General features: G+C 37.6%; 1 protein-coding gene across 1 annotated transcript in view; it reads left to right on the top strand.

The window, feature by feature from the left end:
* Positions 1–24,261, top strand: part of SHANK2 (SH3 and multiple ankyrin repeat domains 2) — a 254,127-nt gene that overhangs the window by 48,934 nt on the left and 180,932 nt on the right. Inside the window, exon 10 of the mRNA XM_026034675.1 lies at positions 7,297–7,347. Within this exon, the coding sequence (XP_025890460.1) occupies positions 7,297–7,347 (51 nt within the window). The remainder of the gene's footprint in view (positions 1–7,296; positions 7,348–24,261) is intronic.

A 24,261-nucleotide genomic window follows, 5' to 3' on the forward strand; every position in this document is an offset into this window, starting at 1 on the left:
TTAGAAGTTCTGCAACATTTGTTTTGGAGTTTAGGGACTAAAAATAGCCAAAGGCAATCCTGAGAGTCTGTTGACATTCTTGCTTTCTAATCTGTGCTTAGGACAGATTTATTTTTCTTTTTGACCCATTGATCAAGTATTAACAATGTTTATTTAGAAGTTTGAGTAGATCAGCAGAGGAGCAGTGTTGCTGGTGTGAAATTGTTAAGAAGGGAGAAAGAAAATGCAAGAACTGATCTAACATTATTTCAGCTAAATGAAAGGAAACATGTATTAGCTGAATTCCTAATACAGAAAATGATTTGGACTTTCTAAAACAGGACTGTATTTTTCTCCATATAGTAAATAATGCAGTAATCTTTTCTTTTCTGAAATTCACCTGAAAAAAATGACAACGTAATATAGGCTTCTAAAGATGTATATTTGGACTTTAAGTTATGTACTTATATGTAAATATTATAGAATGAGGGCAGTGCTATTCTGAAAATGTCTATAATCTATGAGTCAAAATAGAATGTAAGAAAAAAATCTTTTTCTTAAGAACCTCAAAATGAGGGAAAAAAAATTTCTCACTTTACAAAAAAGTAAGATTCATTCACATCAAAATCCATTCCAATAACTTCACCAGTGTAGTATTTACTAAGCTGCTTCCTGATTCTGCTTGACCTCAGTGTGTGTGTTAAGTCTAAAATCCATTGAAATCAGCATTAACTTCTTTTGGTCAGCTTTGGTGGTATGGAAGGCTGCAGAAGGATCTGCCCATGCTTCTTTATTGCTAAAACCAATGCTTGGAGCCTATCTCCAAAGTGGGTAGAGGCTTCTGTGCCTGTGTCTGCCTTGAGGACTCCCTCTCCTGGCAAAGGAGAGCCAGTGGAAATTCCAGGGGAGCACCACTGCTTCCCATCCTTTGCAAAGCACGAGCTGTCAGCCTGGCTAGCTGGGGGGTTATTACTGACCTTAGCAAGTACCTTGCAAAAGAGATTTACTCTTTTGAGGAGATTTACTCTTTTGCAGGAATTTCATGCAGTTAAGCCAAATTGATATATTTGGCATATGTTACCCAGAGATTTGGAGGGACTAGTACAGAATAAGAGCTTTTATTTTTTTATTTATTTATATTGAGAAAAAAAAAAGGAATTACCCAAAAGACAATTTTTTGTGTCTTCTCCTTTTGAAATATAGTTCCTCATTGGTGAAAATAAATGGAACTTAAAAGAAAAAAAACACATTTTATTTTTAAGATCTATAATGTTGAATACAATTTCTAAGAACAGTATCTATGTGTTATGTGATGAACCAGTTGCTATGGCAGCAGCTCTTTGTTTTGAGCACGGTAAAATAGCATCCTGTAGGCTGCCAATGACCAGTGTTCATATTGTAGGTACTCCAGAATTTATGTGCCTCTTGTACTTTGCCTTTTGCTAGAAGATCCTGTTTTCCTGTTTCTGTTTTCCACCAATGGCTGTGTCTAAACAATCATCACTTGCAGGTTACTCTGTGTCAGCTGAAGAATAAGATGAATAAGTTGAACTGACGAGAGGAATTTTATGGTATCTTCAGTTCTGGTATGGAAGTGACAAAGTGACAAATTGTGTCCTGTATAACAGATGTGTAAATCCTGCCTGGATGCCACCCTGTGCCACATGCTCTGGGTGTCCCTGGTTGAGCAGGGGGGTTGGACTAGATGATCTCTAGAGGTCCCTTCCAACCTCAACCATTCTGGGATTCTGTGAAATCTGTGCAAGATCCACAGAATTTACTTTAGATTTAGGCTAGTGCCTTATCTTATGGTGTGCTTCTATTTTTACTTGAAAAGGAAAAAAAAAGGTAAAATCTATTAAGTCCATTTCTGACAACTAAAGGACGGTCTTATGCAATCTTATAAATATTTGTGTTCAGTAGTGTAGTCGGTGAAAATCTGCTTGCCCTTTGACTTGCAGCTTCCTTGTACACGAAAAAAAAGGAATAAATAGGGAGTATTGCCGTTCAAAGCATTAGATTCCTCATTTAGTTATATTTGCTGTTTGATAAAGAGAAGTTTTTAACATATAAAGATGAAACTAATGTAGATCTGAAGTACAAATGTTTGTATCAATCCAGGGCTATATGCAATTTAAAAACTAAAATTATTTGATAATACTGCGTTTATGTGCAATAGCAGATATGCTGCTTTCTTGAACAGTAAATTACAGTGACATTAACTTTGAATCTAGCTCTTATAAATTACACCAACATATGGTTGAGACACTTTCTTACCATCTCTAACACAGCAGGCTCTAATTTTAGTATGTCCTTACTTGGTTCCAGCTGAATTCTTTCATAATACACTTTTTTAAAAAAAAAAAAAAAAGATTTTTTTTTTATTTGCCTTATTTTAATAACCATGCTTGAGTCCCCTAAGCTTGGGGAACCAAGCAATAAACAGTAAAAAAAAGAGCCATTAAAATATATGTTTTAGGGGGTTAGATTCTCTGTTCTTCTTGAATCGCTTCCAGGAGACAAGGAGAAGTCAATCCAGCATGTGTGTGCATCTCAGATCTCTGGCATCTTTCCTCTCTTTTCTCTTGATAAGGACACCTAAAATCTGGCTTTGGGAATGCCGGAGTTGCCTCTGCTGTGTGAGAGGCCAGGTGAACAGGACACGGTGATAGCAGGTGGCACTGGTGTGGTTTCAAGTCCTTTGAGCATCGATGTTGAAATAAGGCATGTTGCTTAAGTCATATGTAAGTCCTTGTCACTGGAGATCAGTGTTTTACTGGCTGCTCTTGTGAGAGGAGATATTTAAAGGGGCTAAATGTGCGGTTGCAGAATTTGTTTCATGGGACTAGTGTATGCAAATGGTCATTGAGAAATCACCAAATGAATAACAGTTTGTGATTTAACTTAGAAAGTTCTTCAGATGTAAAATTACAAGAAAGGAGGTTTAGTCAGTACGCTTCAAACGGATACTCTTTCATCGTTTTTGTTTTATGATAGAACTGTTGAATTTATCTGCATCTCATAAACTATAGGGTGTCCTTTTCAAACGGCTCTCATAGTTATGTGTGAGATGGTGTTTTATGGGCTGCTGTCTCCTGTGATGACAGGATGTGAATAGATGTCTCTAAGACAAAATATTCTAGACTGGTTAGTTAAACTCCTTTATCATTAGACAAAGAATATTTTCTGTGCAGCTGAATATCTTTTAATTGCACAAAACCGAGCATACATATTCAAGAGTTATACATGAATAAAATAAAGCCATTAGGGCCCACCTTTTTTTTTTTTCTTCTACAGACATGTAAATAAGTAATTCCAATGTATTCAGTGGAATTAGCATTGAACCAAAACCATCTTGAAGTCAAAATCAGGTCTATATGTTTAATAATACTTAAGATTTTCTCTTTGAACACATTATATAGATTTGAGATAAGATTATTAGTTTATATATGAAAAGAGATGCCACCTCTGAAATATTTGGCAAAGTACTTGAAGATACGTGTGTGTGTGTGTGTGTGTATATATATATATATGGGTTTTTTTTTTTTTTTTTGGTGTGTTGAATCAACAGTAAAAGCACAAGAGATCTGATCATTCAATTTAAATGAATAATCAGTTCTATTAAGGCTCCTCAGTGTGTGTGTACAGTGTACTAATGTTATTAAAATAATAACTGTCTGTGTTAGTGGTACTCAATACCAAATAGCTATCGCGCACCAAGTGATACTGCAGAGCATCTAAGATAGTGACTATAACTGAAAATCAGTGAAAGGAAAATACAATTTGGCTGGAGGAAAATGAGCTCTTAGTGTGGTGTCTTGTGCAAGTAGTGCTTCCAAACAAGTAAAAAGCATGTGAAGTACACCCTGCAATGCTAGCTAAATTCTTACTCAACTGGTATTTTGTCTTAAATTACAGTTGGGGCTTGTTGTGGATCTGATTTCTTTTTTTATCAACTGGATATTCTTTCTCATCATACTTGGAACATTTTCCTTTTCGGATTTTTTTTTCTTAGGGTTTTTAACACTAATATACATGCCTGGAAGGAATGCAAGAATATATGGCCTTAGTAGAACTTTTTGTCACCCAAAGTGAGGCACAGTTGTGTTTGTGTTCATTGTTTTACACTTCTTCACTTTACAGTTATGACAAGAATGTTTTATATTGTCATTTGGCATTATGTAATATAATGAGATCAGGTCTAGGGCTGTTGATAAACTTTAGAGTTCAACTAGTTGTCAATACAAATAACTAGTTAGTTAAAATTTTGGCTTTTTTTTTTTATTTGCCTGAGAACATCCTGTCTGAAATAGAAATATCAGTTCCCATTGAACAGTTCTATTGCTGTGTATAATCTATGGGGAAAAATAGCACTGCATAAATACAAACAATTTAACAATTGTCCTTAAAAACAGAAAGCTTAAAGCTATCAAATTATGATAAGGAAAATTAATGCATGTAGTTTGCAACCTCTTGAGCATGCATAGGAGATAACGAATTCAGATTCATTGAAATATTTCATATTCAGTTTATGTAGATTTCATGGAAGGTTTGTCCAGAGTAATTTGTATAAACTTGCAAATCTTTATGTGTTCCTCTACTGTTTGTATTAGCTCATTCCCGAAGTAATGTATACCTTTTAAACAGCTTACTGAAGCCATTAGTTTTCCATTGTAATTTACAAATTAATTTATTGTTTCTGATTTAAATGTTTCGTCTTACATATGCTTGCAGAGACATAATAAAGTAACTTTGATAAATCATGATTTAAGGTGATCCTGGTGAATCTATTACTATTAAAGACAGGAACAACCATACCTTCTGCCCTTGCTGGAGTTTCGTAACTTTGGGTTTGTTTTTGTGCTCATTTATTGGATGTATGAGGTTCTGTAGTCAGGAAAACAAAGTGCAGGTGACAGTGCTGCAGGAAGCAGCTTTTGGAAAAGATTTTTGGAAGGGCACAGGGTCACATTTTCTCATGCATGTGCCCAAGGACCCACCTTTACTGACTACGTGGGGCAGGAGGACCTGCTTGAATACAGGTGTCTCTGGGAGCTGGTGCCTTTTTGGAAGGTGGGCACAGGTCAGTGCCTTGCAGCAATGGGCCAGTTTGCAGGTTAAGTTGCCTGAAAGGCGGGTGGCCACCAAGGGGCTTGGCATGGCTTGCCCTGCTCCTGCCTGGGGACGTGGAGGAGCGGCAGGAGCCCAGAGCAGCTTGTGAATGAGCCTCTGCGCTCTTAATTACTCTTGGCTGATTTGCATGCGCTTCTGAGCTACTTAAGCACTGCTGAATAATGCATGAGGAGATATAAGTGGATGTTCCTCGCCTGAGTGGGCTGCAGATGAAAAGTGTCAGCTCCTTTGCAGCATTAATGTGTATTTCTTTTCTCAGGTTAAAGCTGTAGAGAACGCAGATAGGCTTTTTTTGGATAACTCCTACAAATGCCAAAATATTAGCAACGTTTGCTTTTTCTCTTCTTTTCTGTTTGAATACCTGTTATTACAGTGAAAGATGTCTGTCGCAGATTTTCAATTAGGAGTATGTTTGCCTTAGGACTCTTCTTCAAGATTTCAGCGCTGCACTGCTGTACCTGTTTCTTAAGCTTCCTGAAAACTGACAGAAACAGGCATGTCTTTATATTTCTGCCACTGAGGTTGATTATTTTTGCCTCCTTAAACACAGTACTTCTCCTAGATTCCTTCTTGCATCTCCTCTTGTTTTTAGCATGTCTCAAAGGGATAATCTGGGTGTGCTTTTCCTTCTGAGCCACCTTGATGAGCACTGAAATATGCCATTTTTGTTTATAGTATGTTCAGTGTGCACTATAGGTTAAACATAATGGATGCTGTAATAATTGAAGTAACGCTTAAAAACCACCTGTGATTCACTTAGCCGAAAACTTCTCAGAATTTTTACCATTTTAATTTACTAAGAGGCATTTGAGTGTCTTAACATACACTTGTGTCTCTCCCTGAAGTAAGCAGAAAACATCAGGATCTCCATCGTGTTCAGAATCTAATTAGACAACCTCCCTTTCTATTCCAGAATGCTAGAAAATTAAAGCATAATCATTAGTACACTTGTTTGCTTGAGATTAGCCTTTTATCTGTGTGGCATCTATGCCAGATTATATCAAAACTGTTAAATTTAGGTAATAGGCCATTCCAAAAAAAGTATTTGGAATGGGATGGTCAAACATGAACTGTGAAGACTTCCAGGGATGTGTCTGTGGGCTGACATAAATTGCACAGTAGTCTCAAATATTTTGAAATGTTTGGTACACGAGTCCTGTAGGAGTGTACTTATAAAGGACTACATGAAATATGGAATCATTGCTACTAAACAAAACAGCCTCATAAAAAACAGATCTCGCAGACTCCTCAAATGTAACAGAATCACCTGGCATCCAAAGATGAATCCTAGATGAACATATTCGAAAATAATACTTTTAAACTAAACTTGGTAAGAGACAGAAACATTGTCAAGTTGTTGAGGTTGCCTAGTGAATATAGCATACAGTTGTAGAAATGTTTTAAGCAGAAATATATAGCTGAATAACTATGATAACACAGTTCTATAAATATTCCTGTATCTTGTAGATGTTGTATGGTGTTTGCTGTAGAAATTTTGAAAATTGCAGTGAAAAGATCTGTGTAAATGCAGGTTCTTAAGAGTGCTAATGCTTTAGTAGTGTCAGAGTGTATGATATGAGTTCTCAAAATATAGAATACTAGAGGTAAAAAAACACTGTTAAGAGAAAAATGTATTTTGAGGAGATGAGACTTCAATTTGAAATAATTACAAAACACTATGAAAGCAATTTTCCAGGCAGATAAAATTATCTCTTTGTGACAGCAATGAAGACAAAATCTGATTCCAGAGGGTGGGATTTATTTGTATGTTGTTCCCCACTACAGAAAGTGGGTCCTGGCTGTCAAAACACTCAGTTAAAGCAGTCTCTCTCATTGTTCCAGTTGTACCATTAAGTTACTACTGCCTTTGGAAACCCTATATCATCTTCCTCTCTAATCCTTAATCACTCTGAGCACTACTTATTATCATTTTCATTACCTTTATCATTAATTCATTTTCATTACCTTGTTTCATCTGTAAAATGACTGGAACAGCTGGCTAGAGAAAGCTTACTTTGCTCCCCATCTCTTTAATGTTTATTTTGCCCATTTCTCCATCTTTGAAGTCGTACCATGACAAGAGCTTCATTTCTGCTTCATTTGAATTTCTGCTTCGAATTTCCCCTTAAAATCAAATTCTGACATCTAACTTTTCAATATTGCCTTCATTCCTTGCCCTTAAAGGATCCTGCTTCCCATATCCAAGTAGAAGTCCCAGGAATCTGTTGCTGGCAGGTAAGGGATAAACCGTGGTAATTTATCTGTTTGGGGGTAGTGGTAGAAAACTACAGCTTGAGGCCTGATTTTGCTGCTCTTATTCTTGGTGAAGCAAAATCAACAACATAGAAAACTATTTTAGGAGCCTAGCAGCTCATGGGGAAAACTGACAAACCCATATGCTGTTGTCCTGAGCCTTCAAATTGTCCATAATAGTGCAGATCTTTATCCAGCATGTTGGATCAGAATTACTTTGAAGTTCACATTGGTGTATAAATACCCTGATTTGGGCTTTGGCACATGGAGGGAAGAGGGGGGGAAAAGAAGAGGAAGTATTTTTACTGTAAAATGCTATTCATTGTGGCTAGGGTAATCTGTCCTAAGCATGTTTTACATTGCATTAATGGAATTATATATGTAAATTACATTGCATGTTAAATGTTGTATTATCTCCATATCTCAAAGCAGAAAGCTGAGGAAGATTATTTAATTAGAATGCAATGCTTCATCTGCCACAGAAAAGGGCTCCACTTAGACCACCTAGATGTGATTTACCACCGTCAAGAAGCTCGGAAGAGCTTAATTCCCTTGTACTTTGTTTCCAGGAAGAGAGTATCATAAGTGAAGGCAACCGTTGATTAATAGCAAGATAAGCAACACACAGCCTTTGGGTGGAGGTGCTTTTTGCAGTAATTGTTGCATTACTTACATTTCTAGGTCATAGAAAGGTTGTGCTAGGTGGGCAAAGCCTTACTCATTCAGGTCCTGATGTGAACAGCTTGACTTAATTCCAAGCAATCTTGTACATGAAGACCAGTGAATGCTTCTGCAAAAAAATTTAAGCAATTGTGGAAATATATTTAGACTAACAAATTTAATTTAAGAATGATGTTACTGCAAGGAATGCTGTGATATTTATACTGTTAAGGAAAAATCATGCCGTTCTGCACCTGATCTCACAGTCTTACAAATGAGGTTTCAGGAAGGATTCTGCATGTGGATAGCTTAATCCATGTGGTCCTGCCTACCTTTTTGTTGGCAAAGACAGTAGGGGTGCAGCAGCAAAAGGGGAGCTTTTGCTTAGAAAAACAGCATAAAAATAAATGGCTGATGGTATGAATTGAATTAGCATTTTTTTAAGTAAGATGTCAGAGCGGTAGATCTAAAGACTAATACATATTAAGATTTCTTAAACCTTCTGACAGCAGATTAACATGTACATTACAAGAAATAGGACAGTCTGCCTTGGAGAACTCAGTATATCTATCTTCCATCTACTATTGAGAGTCACACGTTTAATACTGATAAACTTTGTTTTTCATGAGGACGTTAAAACACATTTGATTTTATATTTTAGATATATAGTAATTAGAAGATTTATATAAATGTTTTGCTGAATATATATATTTCTCTACAAATATCTGTGAGGATCGTAAAGAATTTATATTTTAAATATAATCATACTGATATATTACTTTTTGTTAGTACGTTGATGTTTTAGTGTAGTTTACAATTAATTACGAATTTCATCTAGCAATCTAAGCCAGATTTTTTTCCAAAGTCTAAAAGAAGCAGCTGCTTATCATTCAGTGAAAACAAACAGGATTTGGGCTTAAAGGTTCTTTTGAACATCCCAGCTTTGGAATTTAATTGGGACAGCGGCCGCGGTGCGTTCGGGGGTCTGGGAGGTGTCTGCACGGAGCCGTGCAGAACGCCGGTGCCTCGGCAGAGCGGGAGCACGCTTGCAGAAATTGTGAACTCAATCTTGCAATATTCATTAATGTGAAATGATTATCAAACAACAGTTCAGACAGGGAAGACAAGCATAAACGTAACGTGCTCTTGCTGTGTGCATGCGTGCAGCATGCCCACTTGTCTGTGGACATGTATATGTGCATGGGTACGTGTATATCCATTTTCTGTGATGAGGTGGGTGAAAGAAAGAAGCCAAATCAGTGTAATTAAGTACTCAAAAAAAATAAATGTTTTATCTGATAGTAAATAAATAGTAACAAATAAAGCAAAGCCATATTATCTTAGATTTTGCTGTCCTTCATATGGACAGAAGTATAAAGGAGAAATAGAGCATGCACTTTACACTAGTGTTAGTTTGGTTGTATTTTGGATGTACTTTTTTGTTCCTTCACTCTACTTCATTGCTTCGTGGATCTGAACTTCAGAAAAAGGTGTGACCAGTTGTTTGATGCTGAATCAAGGAACATTTTCAGAATCTGAATGTGCTTTCCAGCACCAATACTGGTTTATTTAAAACCTGAATAAACTATATGGAAAAAGTCGTGATTTAGTTTCTGGTAGATTGACACAAGGAACAATGCTTGATAATTACAGTGGTAGTAGCATTGGTAGTTTTTAAGTTTGCCTAAATAGTGATTTGGCTAAATAGTTTGTCTAACTAATTGGTGCCTAAATTAGAAGTTTCCAGTAAATATTTATTTAGGAAGAGAGTTTCATTTCAATGAAAACAAAATTTTTATGAAAAAAATTGAGTATTGATGAACTTCTAAAATAGTCAGCAGTGGCTTTCTGTTCTGTGTCTAGTATAGCAAGTTCTGTGCCTGGGAAATTGATAGTTAATCTCCTTTTATTCTTTGCTCATGTTTCCACTTACATTTTGCCTACTCAAATGCTTTTTATCTTACTTTAACCAAAATGGTGGTGTGTTTTGCCATAATATGAATGTTTTGAGCTTGAGCTGCTGCTTTTTTTTTTTTTAACTAAAATATAAGAACTTTTTGATACAGCTTCACAAGTTTTAGCTTTTCTTCATTTAAAGTTCCACTGTTGTGATTTCAGAGATTTTTTTTCAGTCAAGCTGTGGTGTATAACTAGGATTACAGGTTGTCAGAATCTAAATTGTGCTGCGTTTTCTACCATGGTTACAGCTTTGTAATGAAATGTATGGATGTAGCATGTTCTGTTTTTATTAAAAGTTGGAAATTGTCTTGAGAACTGCTTAATTTTATGACATTTTCTGTTCTTGTCAGAATCTGCCATGACAATTGCTTAACAAGGGATTTTGAAACCTCTCGAGTTCCTAAGTCTTTTTCATCTTTATCTGATAAAATGCTTGTAAACACACAATACATCTTACATCTCTTAAAAAAGAGAGGGAATGAAAAAGAAAAAAAAAAGAACTTATTCGACTGATTTCATTCTTAAGAGTACAAATGCAACTGAAGAGAAGCTTTTTTCCGGTGTATTTTTGGGACATATACTTTTAAAGAGAAAATATACACAGATATGTAGAAAAACTACTAGTCTCACTTCTTATAATTCTTGTCTCTTTAGCAGCTGTGACCTGATGCAGATTCAGGTGACTGTTGAGCAGTTCCTCAGGCCCGGTAGCAATGTCAATCCTTCCTATTTTAGGAGGTTCAGATAGAGTGAAAGTGAGACTAAACTAGCCCCATAATCCAGTGCCCCTTCACTGGTGGAATAAAAAGTCCCACTGGGGCAATCTAATAAATTAGAGCAGTTGTGAGGTAGCCACCGAACGAAGGAGCACAGAACTTGCCTACAGGGAGTTGTTCAGTTCTTTTCATTGTTGCTCATAGGACAAAAACTGTAATAAATTAAATAATGTGAAACTCTCAGGAGTTAGGGAGGACATAGCTTTATAGCTAATAATTTGAGCAATTTGGAGCACTAAAACGAGCTAATCACAAATCCTACTGAATTATTGAAGGCAAGCGACAAGTTTCCAGTAACCGCTTCAAAGCTGTTAGTTGCCTTCTGTGTTTTCAGAGGCTTCTTATTATGAATAGGAAGGTTAGACCAGGACACATCTTTTGATATCATCTGACATTATACAGTGCACCCATCACATTGCATCATCATTAAAATAAATGCTATTCCGATCATTTCTTTTCCTACCATAAAAGCATAACAACAAAAAAATGAAATTGTGCTTGAGAACAAATGCATTCCTACCAGTTGTCTTTCCAAATTCAGTTTCAAAAACCAGGCAAAACTGAGATGGAAAAAAATCATCTTTGCTGAAACAGCAATTCTAGTAAGCATTTGCCAAGGTTCAAAGTTTTTCCCTTTTTGACTTGCCAAATTTTTTATTTTTAAAATATTTAACTGCAGAAATTAGCTTTGGTGAAGATCCGGTGTAGTACAACCGCTGGTGAATATTGTCTTTCAAGTGTACTGTCTTCCTGTAGCATTTCTTGTGAATGCATGCATCTAGTCTAGCTTCCCTTTATCTCAGGCATTTCCATTTTCCCTTGAATTTTTTTTTCCCTCCCATTTTAATGCTTCTCATTGTCAAAGTTATATTTTGATGCCATGAGAAAACATACTATTTTAGCTAATTAAAAAAAAAAAAGAAAAAGAAAAAGAAAAAAAACCCTTGACTCTTGATAGTCCTTTTAAATTTGAATGGAAACAATCAGATCAACACCAATGCTCTTGCATGGTTGTGGTAAGTCAGATTTGTAGCATGAGGTCTGCTTATACGGCTTGCTTTGCCATGCTTTTGGTGGCACCCTACTATGTTGTATAATTTGCTCGCTTTGCATTTGCTGTTGTGGTGTCCGAAAGGAATTTCAGCAGTGACTTGCACAGCAAGACAGCTTCAGTAAATTATTTAGGATAGATATAGTCACTTTGGTGTGACTGAATAATTAAAAAACCCTTTTAAGGGAAAGGTAGCTCCACAGAGACCTTAGTTACAATATTGTGAGGGACCACTTGAGATCCAGCAGCTTTGACTGGTGATTCCAAGGCTGTGGCAGTAGAAGATTGTCTTGAGCTGGTTGTTGGCTCCTTGAATGGTAGGATCTATATTCAACATTTGACATGAAACTGCATTCTGAGTTGCAAAGCAGAGTATAGAGACCCCTGGTTTAGATAAAACTCAGAAATCGGTCTCTCTTTTTTTAAGCAGTGATTTTAAAAAAGAAAGTCATACAGGGCTACGTTTCTGGGAATGAGATTCGCCCAAAAACGAATAAAATATTGCAGATATGATATTTCTGTATTTCTAGGTGATTATATTTGCCAGCTGTCTACTGTGATCCTCCAGTTTGTGCAGATGCAAACTGAATGGCCTTAATTGCTTTGCTACAGCCTTGCAAGTTCAGCTCTAAGTTATCACTGCAAGTTCAGGCTGTTAAAGCATTACCTCTCTCAGGCTGTTGTGTGAAATGCTCTGTCTGAATGCACATGCATGTGCACATATAAACAGTTAGGGGAAAAAAAAAAAAGACTCTGGCTAGTATTCTGTCACCCGTATACATAGCTCAATTAAATCACTAGGAGGCCCAACATAAATTATGACATTAGCTTTAGATTTAAAAAATGCTTTATTTAGATACCCACGCAGAGAAAGGTATTGCTTAAGGATATAGAGTTAATTTATATCCTTAAGAAAACAAAGTGATTACTTTGAGACACAAAATTATCTGATCTCAGCTTTTCAAAGATAAATGACTAGATACAATTAGATGGGCAAAAATATTGTTTTTCTGGGATTTTTTCTTGATTTTGTTTTTAGTGTAGATCAAGATACTTTCAGGAAAAAGATAGAAGCAGACTTTTTTCTCTGCATTATAATTTAATCAAGCATTTTCTGTCCAGTCCTTGAACATGAAGCCTAGTTGTTTAGACAAGCAACCTTTTAAGTACCAGTGAAGAAGAGTGAAGCATTTTGAATAATGAAGGATGATTTTTAATGTATCAGTACAATGCAATGATATTTTAAATAGTAATATAACTGTAAATCTAATCCATTAGTCAGTTATTCCAAAATTTGATGATGATAATCCTGTTAAATGAGATTTTTAAATGAGACAAAATATTGAGTGCTTGAGACACTTAGTGTCCAATTCTAAAAAGGTGTTTTTTTATTAACTGAAGAGAATTGTTCACTCAAATCCAGTTGAGCTGTCTGGGAGCTGGCTGGCAGCGTGAAATGCACCGTGACCCCTTTGAATCCTTTCAGTAAATGATCATACCTCATGTTACATGTACAAGAGCTATGGATCTCTCTTTTCTCTCACTCCTTTCCTACGAGCAGTGCTCTTTTACTGTGAATAGCAGCTCTGTAGCCGTCCCTGAGCCTCCCCCATACGGCTGGGCCACCCAAATTGCAGCTATGTGGGGACTGGTTAAACTGCTTATTCTAGATGAGTCAGATGTGACGTGGGGACTGGTTAAACTGCTTATTCTAGATGAGTCAGATGTGACTAAGGTCATTAGAAAGGTAGATCTTTATGGGCACTCGATGTCCAAGTGCCTAAAAAGGTGGTACTTAGGATATTTTTTTGAACTGGTTGTATGCCTGTGTTCCATTGAGAGATATATATATTTATTTATTTTAGAACCCAACAAAATGTAACTATCAAATCTGCTTGGTGGTAAATTCACCATCACTTAGCAGCAGTCCGCCTGTGTCCTGTCCCTTCTCGCTATCTGGAGTAACCACAGGACGTACCTACAAACCATGTAGAGGCTTCTCAGGTAGTTGTGCATGGGATGCTTGGTTTAAGTTTGCAAACGGTGTGTCTGTGGCTTGCTAGCTCTGGCTCAGTGCTTGCCTGGCCAGACGCCATAAAACGCTCGGGTGAACGTTGATCCTGCGTGTGGCCTACACGGACTGCCGTGAAAACTGCTGCCTTGGGTCGCCCTGCTCTTGGCATGAATATGTCTCTGAAATATGGTCTTGCAAGGAAATTAGCAATCTTGTGTCCTCGTAAGCTCTCTGTGTGCTGATAGCCATCAGCCTCAAGCTAGTGGTTGCTATGCTGTTTATGCTTTTTATGAATATACTATAATTTGAAAAGTTACTAAAGGCAGCACAGCTTGCCCTTGTGAGAGCTCAAGAATTCTGCACTTGCTTCTGTTTGTTTCACTTTTCCTGTCTACTTTTCCAGATATTTTTATACAATCTAGAACTGTTATCTAAATTTTATCTTTTATTAATTCTTAGATTCCAGATTAATCACTGCAGTCGTGTTTCACAATCTCATTACTATGTTTCATTCATGAGCAGGCATCTCTAAAAACGATGATGAAGTTCTGTGCCATCTGATGTCTGCAACTGCCTCCACTTACTGACCTTTTATGCTCCAGAACCTGTTCCTTGCTGCAAATCCACTCTCTAGACCTTATATTCTCTGCATTTTTTTTCCATTTATGTTTTTTTTTCTTTACAGAGCGTCTATCAGTGAAGATTTGTTTCTCATCTGGGATTAACTGTTGTTTGCTAGGGACTTTATTTATTTATTTCCTGTTTCTTCTGTCACTAACTCCAGTTGTCACTCATAGTAGGTAGGTATTGAATATGTGGAATAGTGACAGATGCAAAGCAATAATGTTTTAAAAGACAAAAAACAAATCAACCACATGACTTTAGCAAGGTGATAGCATCTTTTCCATTAAGGAGAGTGACAGAGTAGCTAAGAAGAATCATTTGCATTCACGTCCAAACTTTATCACAGCCATAATGGTGCACAGGAGCCATAGCTTGACAGTATAGCCATATAAAGATTACAGATGGTTAAAATCAAGTGGTAAGGCTTAATTAATAAGATCATATAATGAAATCTGCACCGAGACAGAGGAAAGACTGTGATAAAGACCAATAATCTTTCATCTGTAATATTTTATCACTGCCAATACATATTTCAAGAAAAGGCTATTCCTCACAGTTAGCGAATAGAAATTTTCATCTAGTGGCTTGAAAAGAAACTGAATCCTTAAATACTAAGTGTCTCAACTGCTCAAGCAGAAAATGCAAACATAAACCCTGTTTATCCTTTTAGATAATGAGACACTGGAGCATTCATTGAAAGTTATGATTTTTATCTCAGCTGTCGGAGTACTGATGATGATTGAGTTATGGAAGACATCCTGGGTTGTTGTGCTGCTGTGGTCTTTCTCTGGAAAGCGTGTTTCACGGAGATTTCAGCACCAGTTGCGAAAACGCTCTTTGCTTTTGTTCCCCAGGTTATTCCTTTTCCTTCATACATGAGGCAGAAGGGGAAAAAAATATTTTCCTTCATTTTAAGTCTAGGTTGCCCAAGAATACCAAGACAGCATTAGAGATATAGATAAACTGCACTGCACCGTACTTGTTTCCTATTAAAATGTGACTTGTGAATGTGAGGAGCTTACCTGACTGCTGTGAATTAGGACTGTCTTCTATTTGCTCCTTCCAGTATTATGCTTATGAAAATTGGGGAGCTCTGGTTCTTCAAAAAATTAGTAGAGGAAGAGCGGGAAGTTTTTTATACCTTCTTTCTTACTTTTGAGCACTTTTTGTGCTTTTCTGGTCTTCCAGTTATCCCTTCTTATTGCTCAGTTATAGTCCTCTGTCTTGCATCATTCAAATGTTCCTTTACTTCTTGAGTAAAGAAGGCCCCTTAAAAGCTATAGAAGATATCACCTTTATTGAGACAGCAGTTTAGTCAGCTGTGTCCTTCTCATTTATTCATTCCTTAACAGAACAGGAGACTAAGACCTGTATGTTTTCCAAGGTAAGTCAGTGTCAAAACTGACTCTTTGAATGGTCTAGGATTTTATTCAGAGCATTTACTTTCTATAATCTTTCCTGCATAAATTCAATGTGGCTTTATAAATCTTTGTGTAAAACTCATGTCTGGTGTTCATAATCTGCTCTACCACATGAGAATTGTAAGGAGTAGATAGGAATTGCTTATCACCTTACTCTTCCACAAGGGTGTTCAGCACCTAGTGTTTGTAAAGACAAGCTATTTATTAATCGTGGTGCTTGTATCTGCAATTATGCTCTTAAATATATGAATACAATCTTCACTGACTTAATTTGGATGTATTTATGTAGATGAGGAGAAGCTGGATCCTAGATGTCAAGTGCCTGATCCTTCCTCTGAAGAAGCTACTTGTGGATACATAAGTAGTTCCACAGGTTAATAAATAATACCAGCATGAAAAATAACTTCTTTCCTAAATACACAGTCTGAAATTATTCTAAAGCATTAAAAATACTGTTTTGTAGAGAACATTATATATAATTCAGTCATTTATGCAATCACTGTCCTTTTTCTGATCGTTTTTTTCTTGTCCTACAATGGCTTTTCTTAAAAGCTTTAGTTGCATCAGATTTGTAGTCTAGAAGAGAACAGAGTTATTTTGCAACTTGAGCACGGAAGTCAAATTATATTGTAGTACGCATGGTGTCCGGGGGTGTGACTGCCAAATAATATCCAGAACACTTCTATTTTCATAGTAATGCCTTGGATGTCAGCCACGCAGTTTCCGCTGAATTAATGAATGTCATGTGGCTCAATCTACCGCTGCTGCCAGAAACATGCAAGAATAAATGCTAATATTGCCGAAATAGTATGTACACAAGACCAGTTTTTGATAAGGGGTTTTAAACTTGCATCTTCTTCACTCTATTAATTCCTCATACCTACTTGGATTTACCTATACTAGCAAGAGACCCTTTTCCATGTTTTGGTCACAGGAAATAATCTCCCAATTTGGCTATAATTTTACCATTTCAAACGTTGATCTGCAGGCCTAATCTACATTTTAAAAAAAAAATTCTTCCCTCTATATTTTTAAGCACTGTAAAATACAAATGGTAGTGTCCTGAAGTAGGAGGAGGCATAGTATTACTAATATTACTTTAATTATTAATCCAGCTAACAACTCTGCAGTGTGCAAGCCTTCCTTTCTCAATGGGATTAGCTAACCACTGAGAACATTACAAATGCTGCAGACACCTACATATTTGTACAAAGATAACCCCCTGTTACAGCGGATATATTCTTTTTTTATCCTTTCTTATTTTACCAGCATGATTCATTAACAGTTATTTTTGAGATGTAGAAATGTAGACTAATATAATTTAAAATGCTGTTATTTAAATGAATAAGTCATCAATGTTTTAGCTTCCTTCTAGCCCAATATATCTGAATGAAAGTAAAGGATAGTGAGACAATTATCAACTTAAATGATTGAGTTTTATCTTTGTAAAATCCTACTTGATAAACATGATTTTAACTTGTTTTCTTCTATTTAGGAGATAATTTTTAGATTGAGTGGTTGTATAGCATATCCACTGTAGCTAAAAGACCATAGGAAATTTGCAGTGACTCTCTACTGCAAAGGCCTCTCTTGTTAAAAGAATAAATACAATTTACTTGGTGTTCGGTGCTAGGTCCACTTTAGAATTGATGAGAATAGCTGTAAATGAGGAATTCTTGGAGATTCCTTAAACTGAAAAGAAAAAAAGCAAACACAAAGGGGTGCAGATGACATTGTGGGGTGCCATAATGATGGTCCTCACCACCTCTGCATTTGAAAAGCTACGTGAACAACGATGTAAAGGTTCCTTGGGTTTCTTGATCTGTGAGTGCAGGGCTATAGGGGTCCTGCTGGCCTCCTCAGCGTGTGTGTCCTCTGTTCTGTGGTCTCCTCACCCTCTGCCCTCATTGCATACAATCGTATTGGTGTTGCAAGGCAGCAGAGTCTGCGCTGTAGGGCTTCTCCTAGCATTTGGTTTCTGGTTGTATTGATAGCACCCGTATTGGAACAGGTATGGTCTCTTTTCCCTCTCTGCTGCAAAATGAGAAGGAAAGCAAAAAGGCAGGGTTTTGTCATTCAAGTCACTAATAAGTAACATGCACTTGCACAAAGCCAACCACCAAAGTGAAGAGTTTTCCAGATTTTCCAGGCTCTTCATCGTCAACTCAAACCTAGCTTGAGTAAAACAAGATTTTGTTTTGTTTTGTTTTCAGTTAAGATGCTACCATAAAAAATTGTGCAACGAGACATAGAAACACTGTATTAACCACTAGATAGTTCCCTGCACTGTTTCCCAGTTAAGCCTCTGTATGCAGGTAGGGTGCTTTATTTTGCTGCTGTTGGGTGCTTGGGTGGCACAATAAATCTCTCATCACTGGGGCTATAGCAAGCCTGGAGGATCATATCTCCTTGACGACCAATAAAACTGTATGCACCAAAAATAGTTACCATTGTCTCTATAAATTACGCTAGCCTAATGTGGCAGGCCACTGCCCCTGGACCATTTTGGCTGGTTATGGGCTCTGTATGTAGCTTCTATGAGAGAGCTTTTTTATTTTTTCTTTTCTTCCCTCTCTCCATTGAGTGCAGTACACTCTTTCTGTTATGAAAATGGTGTTGTTCTAAATAAAACTGACATGATCCACCAACACTTTTGGAAGCACAGATGCTTTGTCCCACTATTTACTAAAGAGGTTCACACTTAGATTAAAGCAGTGAAATCAAATCACTGAATAAAACCTGGAACAACATAATGGTTTAAGGAATTTCTTAAGAGCTTTTGGTAGGAGAAAAGTTGCACAAAGGCAAAATTAGATTGTTTTCTGTTCAATACCAGAAGACAGGAGCAGCGTGCAATCCAATATAGAAGCATTTGTTTTTCTGAGCATCTTGGGCAGTTCCATTTGTCTTTTTTCTTGCCTATGACATGAGACTGCAACCCACCAATTTGTGTAATGAACCTAAGGCCCAACAACCCCAAGCATTAAAAACAGACTCAGTTTGCTTGCAGGAGCTACCCACAGGGACTTGCAGTCCTCTTCTGGACAGCACTAGGTGAGTCTGAGGCTTTGGAAACATACTTTGAAGTTAGGACTTCAAGTACTGATATAAAGCAATACCATCAAAAAGGTAAAATAAGTAGTTTCCTGTATTATCTTATTATCTTTTCTAAAATATGTGGGTTTTTTTGTTATTATTTGGAGTTTTTTTGGAAAGCGTACTAGCTATTTACTTTTGAAGTGATCTTTTTCCTTGATTTTTTTTTTTTTTTTTTTAACCCCAGCATGTATAATAGAGATGAGAAGCTTGGTTACTGTTATAGCTAGGACTGTTCCAGCAGGTTAAACCTAGTTTGTCTTATTTAAATTAATGTATTTAAAGGGAATACTTGGAGGAATGGGAGGAATGGGATTAAATAAAATGCCGGTCTCTAGATAAGTGCCTTTTCTTTTTACCAGTTTACTTACTGAAATGAAAGCAGACCATGCACATCTCAAATATTTTCAAATGTTTTCTTTGACGTAGCCGATAGGTGTCAATCATTCTGCTTCAGCCCTTCAGGCTTTCTCTCACTGCACTTGTTTTTTTCTCTTTAAGCTACTATCTCTAAGGCACCCTCCTCATTACTGGCTGTTGTTTCCTTAAAAACTAGCATTTAATTTTGACATCTCTTAACCTTGCTTTTTTTTTTTTTTTTTTTTTTTTTTTAAATGCATCCCTAACCTAAATTCCACATACAATGCAGTATCAGGATGCAAAGCTGTCTCTTGGCCTTTGGGACAGAGATTTTATTTCTGTTTTAAGGTAAATTCTGATGTGTGTGTATTCTGACTGTTGTCAGAAATCCAGGTATTTGCAAGTCTTGAGCTTGGTCATTTGAGGAAAAGAAAAGGGAAAAATCGTGATTTTCAAGCTCTTTTCGATCATAATTTCTAAACTCATTGTCTTCTAACCTATGAAAGATTTCGGATATTTGTTCTTGCACATAGCAAGTTTTAGGCCATACTTAGCACTTTCTATGTGATGTAAATAAAAAATTCTCAGCATCCTCTCCATGTTGTGCCAGCATCTGAAAGCAAAGGCTCAGGATGAGCACGCTTCCTTTGTGCAGAGCAAGCTCGCTCTCCGGATCTTAGCACTGCATTACTGATGTAGGCTCACAGGATCTTAGTGAAGCCTTATTTATAATCATGTATGGGATGAGTATGGTGAGGAAGTGATTGATTCTCATTTCCTATGATTTTAAGCTCATCTAAGTGTGGCAACTATGTATTCGTCAACTTCTAAACTGCATTGAAATGTATCCACAAACCCATACACTTTGCATGCCTTGTTATTAAAATTCCGCTAGCATCAGGAACTGAATAAAGTGTTTTCTGCACAATTGGACAGATTGTCCACGGCCAGTTCTCCCTATTGCACCAGGAATTGTCCCTGCAAGCAAGCCTTCCATATAGCTGTGGATTTTGCTGGATGTTTGAGAACCTTTCTGATTAATCTGATATTGTTTTCAGCCCAGTTCTGCAAATGGACTGCCCACAGGTTCCTCATGTGGCTAGTGTGAGCCTGGCCCTTGTCAAACAGAGCAAAGTTTGGGGGCATCGATATAAAAGAAATGCCAGGTGACGGAAGGGAAGTCTGGCACATGGCTGTGTATCTTGCACTGTTATTTTTTTGTTTTTTCTTTCTCCTCCTAATTGATAGCTCTTGCCATCTGTTCCTGATCCATCTCTCTGCTGTCCTATCCCACACACCGTCTCCTGCCCCCATTCTACTCCTCAAGCTTGGACTGGCTCCTCGAAGGCAAGCGACAGGCACCCGCTGAAGCCAAGTAGTATCTGAGTGCCAGGAAGGTGCTACCAGGGTTGTCTGCTAGCCGAGGTTGGGGTCTTGGAGCATCATCTGAGTGGGCTCACATGCTTTTATCTCATTGCAGTTCTGAGTGCTGTTCCTTCAGCAAATTGCCCAGATTTTTTTTTTCAGGAAAAGAAATATCTTTGCTCTATAAACTAGGTTTATATCCATCCCTGAGGTGGATTCCTTCTGCATCTGTCACTACTGCCCATGTTTCTAACAACCTTGTGGCTGTATGGGATACGTAGACTGGAAATACTACACCTTTCTAGGATATTTTCAGGAATCTTTTTGTACGTTTCCATCTATGTTTGAATCTGTCTTTTCTCGTCTAACTCTCCCTTTTGTAGTTTAGCATATGGAAGCCCTTTTTATAGCAAAGAGAAACGTACTTAATACATGCAAAGAACTGCATTTCTAACAAAAACTTAGATATGTAAATAGGCTAAAGCTTTTTTTTATGGCAATTACTTAATAATGGACAAAAAAGTGCCTCTGTAGTTATAACTTTATTCTTCTGTGATCTGAAAAGCTCTTGCTTTCACAGGTGTGTTGATGGGAAGATAAAGAAACAATTCAGATTTAGTAAGATGGATCAGTTTTTGCTTTTCTTAAAGGCGTTTAAGTGCCTAAAAATAGATCCTCAAAAATATCAAAGCTATTAATTCCCATAGACTTCTAATGGAAGCTAGAAGCGAGTACCCAAAAAAAGTCTGGCAATGTGATGTTACGAGCATACAAAAAATTGCAAAGCAAAATGTGTCAGAGGAGCCCTTGTGTTGATTTCTGCATAGGTAGCTCTTGCTGGTCCATGCAGAACTAGCCATTCCCATGCAGAATTATTGTAGACTTTTCCTTCAACACCTCTAGCAGTAGCGGGGAAAGTTAGGTAATTAGTGCTTGCTCATTTGCATTTTTAAGGTTTATCCTGACTTTTTTTTTTTTTTTTTTTGATTATGGATGTCACTGGCTTGTTGGTTATCTTCCTGTGTTGTGTGAGTGTAGCCAGATTACTAGGTTTTTGTACAGAACTAATAATAGGGACTAACGTAAGAGAGTGAAATCTTTCTGGAAAAGGTGGAAGTTGCTGGAAGAGTTCCTTTCTTTCCACTTCCAAACACTACAGATTTTAGGACTTTAGTTAAAACAAAGATTTTAATAAGCTATTGGTGAAAATTAGAAAACACAAAGAATCGCAGCTGCAAATAGTTCACTGACTTCCTTGATTGTCGTATTTTCCAGTTGTACAATAGCTTTTATTGCAGTCGGCTCTGCCATGTAGGAAGAAATTATGTTTTCTGTGACAGGAGAAGAAAGACAGTTAAATGGAATAAAATGATCACTCGTCAGGTGATGTATGTGATGGTGTAGACAGGAAAGTGTTCCCACAGTTTCCAGGAAACCCGATAATTTTAAGTGACTTTAATTTTTTAAATGTTTTTGCACTGATTAGAAACCCCTAGATGCTGAAATGCTACAGCTCCAGCAGGAATCTAATAAAGATTCCCCCTGGGACTGATTTTGATTGACTACAGTTGCCTGTCTGTTTTTATTTTACTGTATATGAGCAGACACAGATGCATGGAGTCAAGTTAACACTTTCCTGGGCTAGCTGGTACACTGAGGTGTTGAGGATATCTTCAATTTGGAGCACTGAAACCTGTACGGGCGGAAAGGCTCTTTGAGGGTTAGACTCTCGGATTTGGACATCTCTGTGGACACCCAGTGAATGGCCCAGGCCTTCCTCCCTAGGGAGGTGTGAGCAATGCTGGGATCCCATCTCCGTGTGGATGCTTGTGTTTAGTCTGTGTGTTGCTCTCTGTGATTGATGCTCCGGTTATTAAAGCACAGAGGCGAACACACGGAGGCAGTGATTTTATTCCTTCCCTGTGGGCATGTCAGGCAGTTCTCCTCTTAAGGCCCATGGGGACCAGCCTATGCTCATTTTCTGTTCGTGTCAGTGCAGCAGACTCCCCTGCACAGCGTAGACGTGGTTGAAGATGCTCTCCCGTGGAAATGTGGGCATTGTGGCCATGCACAGAGCTGTCAGGGTGCAGCTCCGATGTGATGAGGCTGTTGCTGGAAGCAGGGTCACCACCACCAAGCCCTTCTCTGACTTCAGCACAGGACTACACCAGCCCAAACAGAAATCCGGACTCCAGTCATTTGCTGGAGCATTTTGGGAGCTACCGCCACGTAACTCCCCTCTCGCTGGCTATCCAAAGAGGAGTGCTACGAGATATTTGGGCTTTGATGGAGACTTCAGGAGTGCTTGCATCACTTTTGGCTAAGTTAAGTCAGAAAGCACTACGGAAATGTTATTAATCATTTATCATTTGCAGCTGCAGAGATAATCGGGGGATAGAATGAAGATGATAGAAAGATATGAGAAAGCCCGGAGAAGCTCTGAGTCAGATTGGTTGCTCTGGTGTTGCAGTCTCGTGTTCTGGAAGCAGTATTGATTCTTCTCCTGAGGAGCTAATAAATACTCACGTTTATAAGTTTGTGAAGAACAGTGGGAAGTTGTTATTTTGAAAGCTTTGCATCACATGAAAGATAAGAAAAAACATCTTGTGGCATCAAGTTGTTGAATTCAGTACCTATGCTGTATCAAAAATTTCCTCTGGTGACATTTCCACTTAGAAAAGTTTCTTTTTATTTAATAAACTGGACCAAAGTCTACAATTATATTAATGTAGAGATACAGTACTTTCACTAGAAGTTCAAGTCTATATCCTTATAAACACTGGAAAGTTAAACGATATTGAAACCATGGAATTAACCTATTTACCCATAACAATTCCTTTCACTGTTATGTTATATATTCTATTTATGCATATGGAGGTTAAATACAGTTATTTTCCATCTTTCTTGAAGCAGCTTTCTCAGTAAGAAGCCTGATATTCAATGACAGATGTATTAGCAATCAGCAGAGATTTCTCAAATGGAATAATTGTTGCGTAATATATACTATTTGTGTTCAAATTGTAAAGTAAGGTTTCTCCTTTTTTTAAACCATGAATTCTGTTCTTTAGAGTCCCTATATCCTTATATTGTACATGTAAGGAAGGTTTAAATTTTTGTAAGTGTTAGCACATCTCCTCCCCTCCTCCCTCCCTGCTGCTTCCTCTTTGCAGTATTTTAAAACACAGATATCTGCCTGTTTCAGTTGTGTGCTCTTCTGGGAACATGCTAGCACTGACTGGCATAGCTATCTGTGGAAATCTTTCAGAATTAGGACTTTGCAAAGCTGCAATGGCAGCATTTATTTTCTGTCACTTGCACTGAATTGAACAGAGCAGCTTAGCTGAATTTTAATATTTTTTCCCTGCACAGGAAGAATTTTTGTTTTATTCCAGTGTAACCCCCTGTATGGAGGGGGCGCGGAAACATAACGCGTGCTCCTGTTTGCCTCGTTCCCACGCTGGAATATAGGCCACGCTCAGACCCTCCGTAGGCTGGCAGCGTTGCCCGCCGCCGCGCAGCGGGGCACGGCGCGAGCTGCCGCGTGCGCGCTCCGCTCCGCGCTCCGCTCCG

The sequence above is a fragment of the Nothoprocta perdicaria genome, unplaced genomic scaffold (genome assembly GCF_003342845.1).
Source record: "Nothoprocta perdicaria isolate Ctin4 unplaced genomic scaffold, notPer1 scaffold_15, whole genome shotgun sequence".
NCBI lineage: Eukaryota > Metazoa > Chordata > Aves > Tinamiformes > Tinamidae > Nothoprocta > Nothoprocta perdicaria.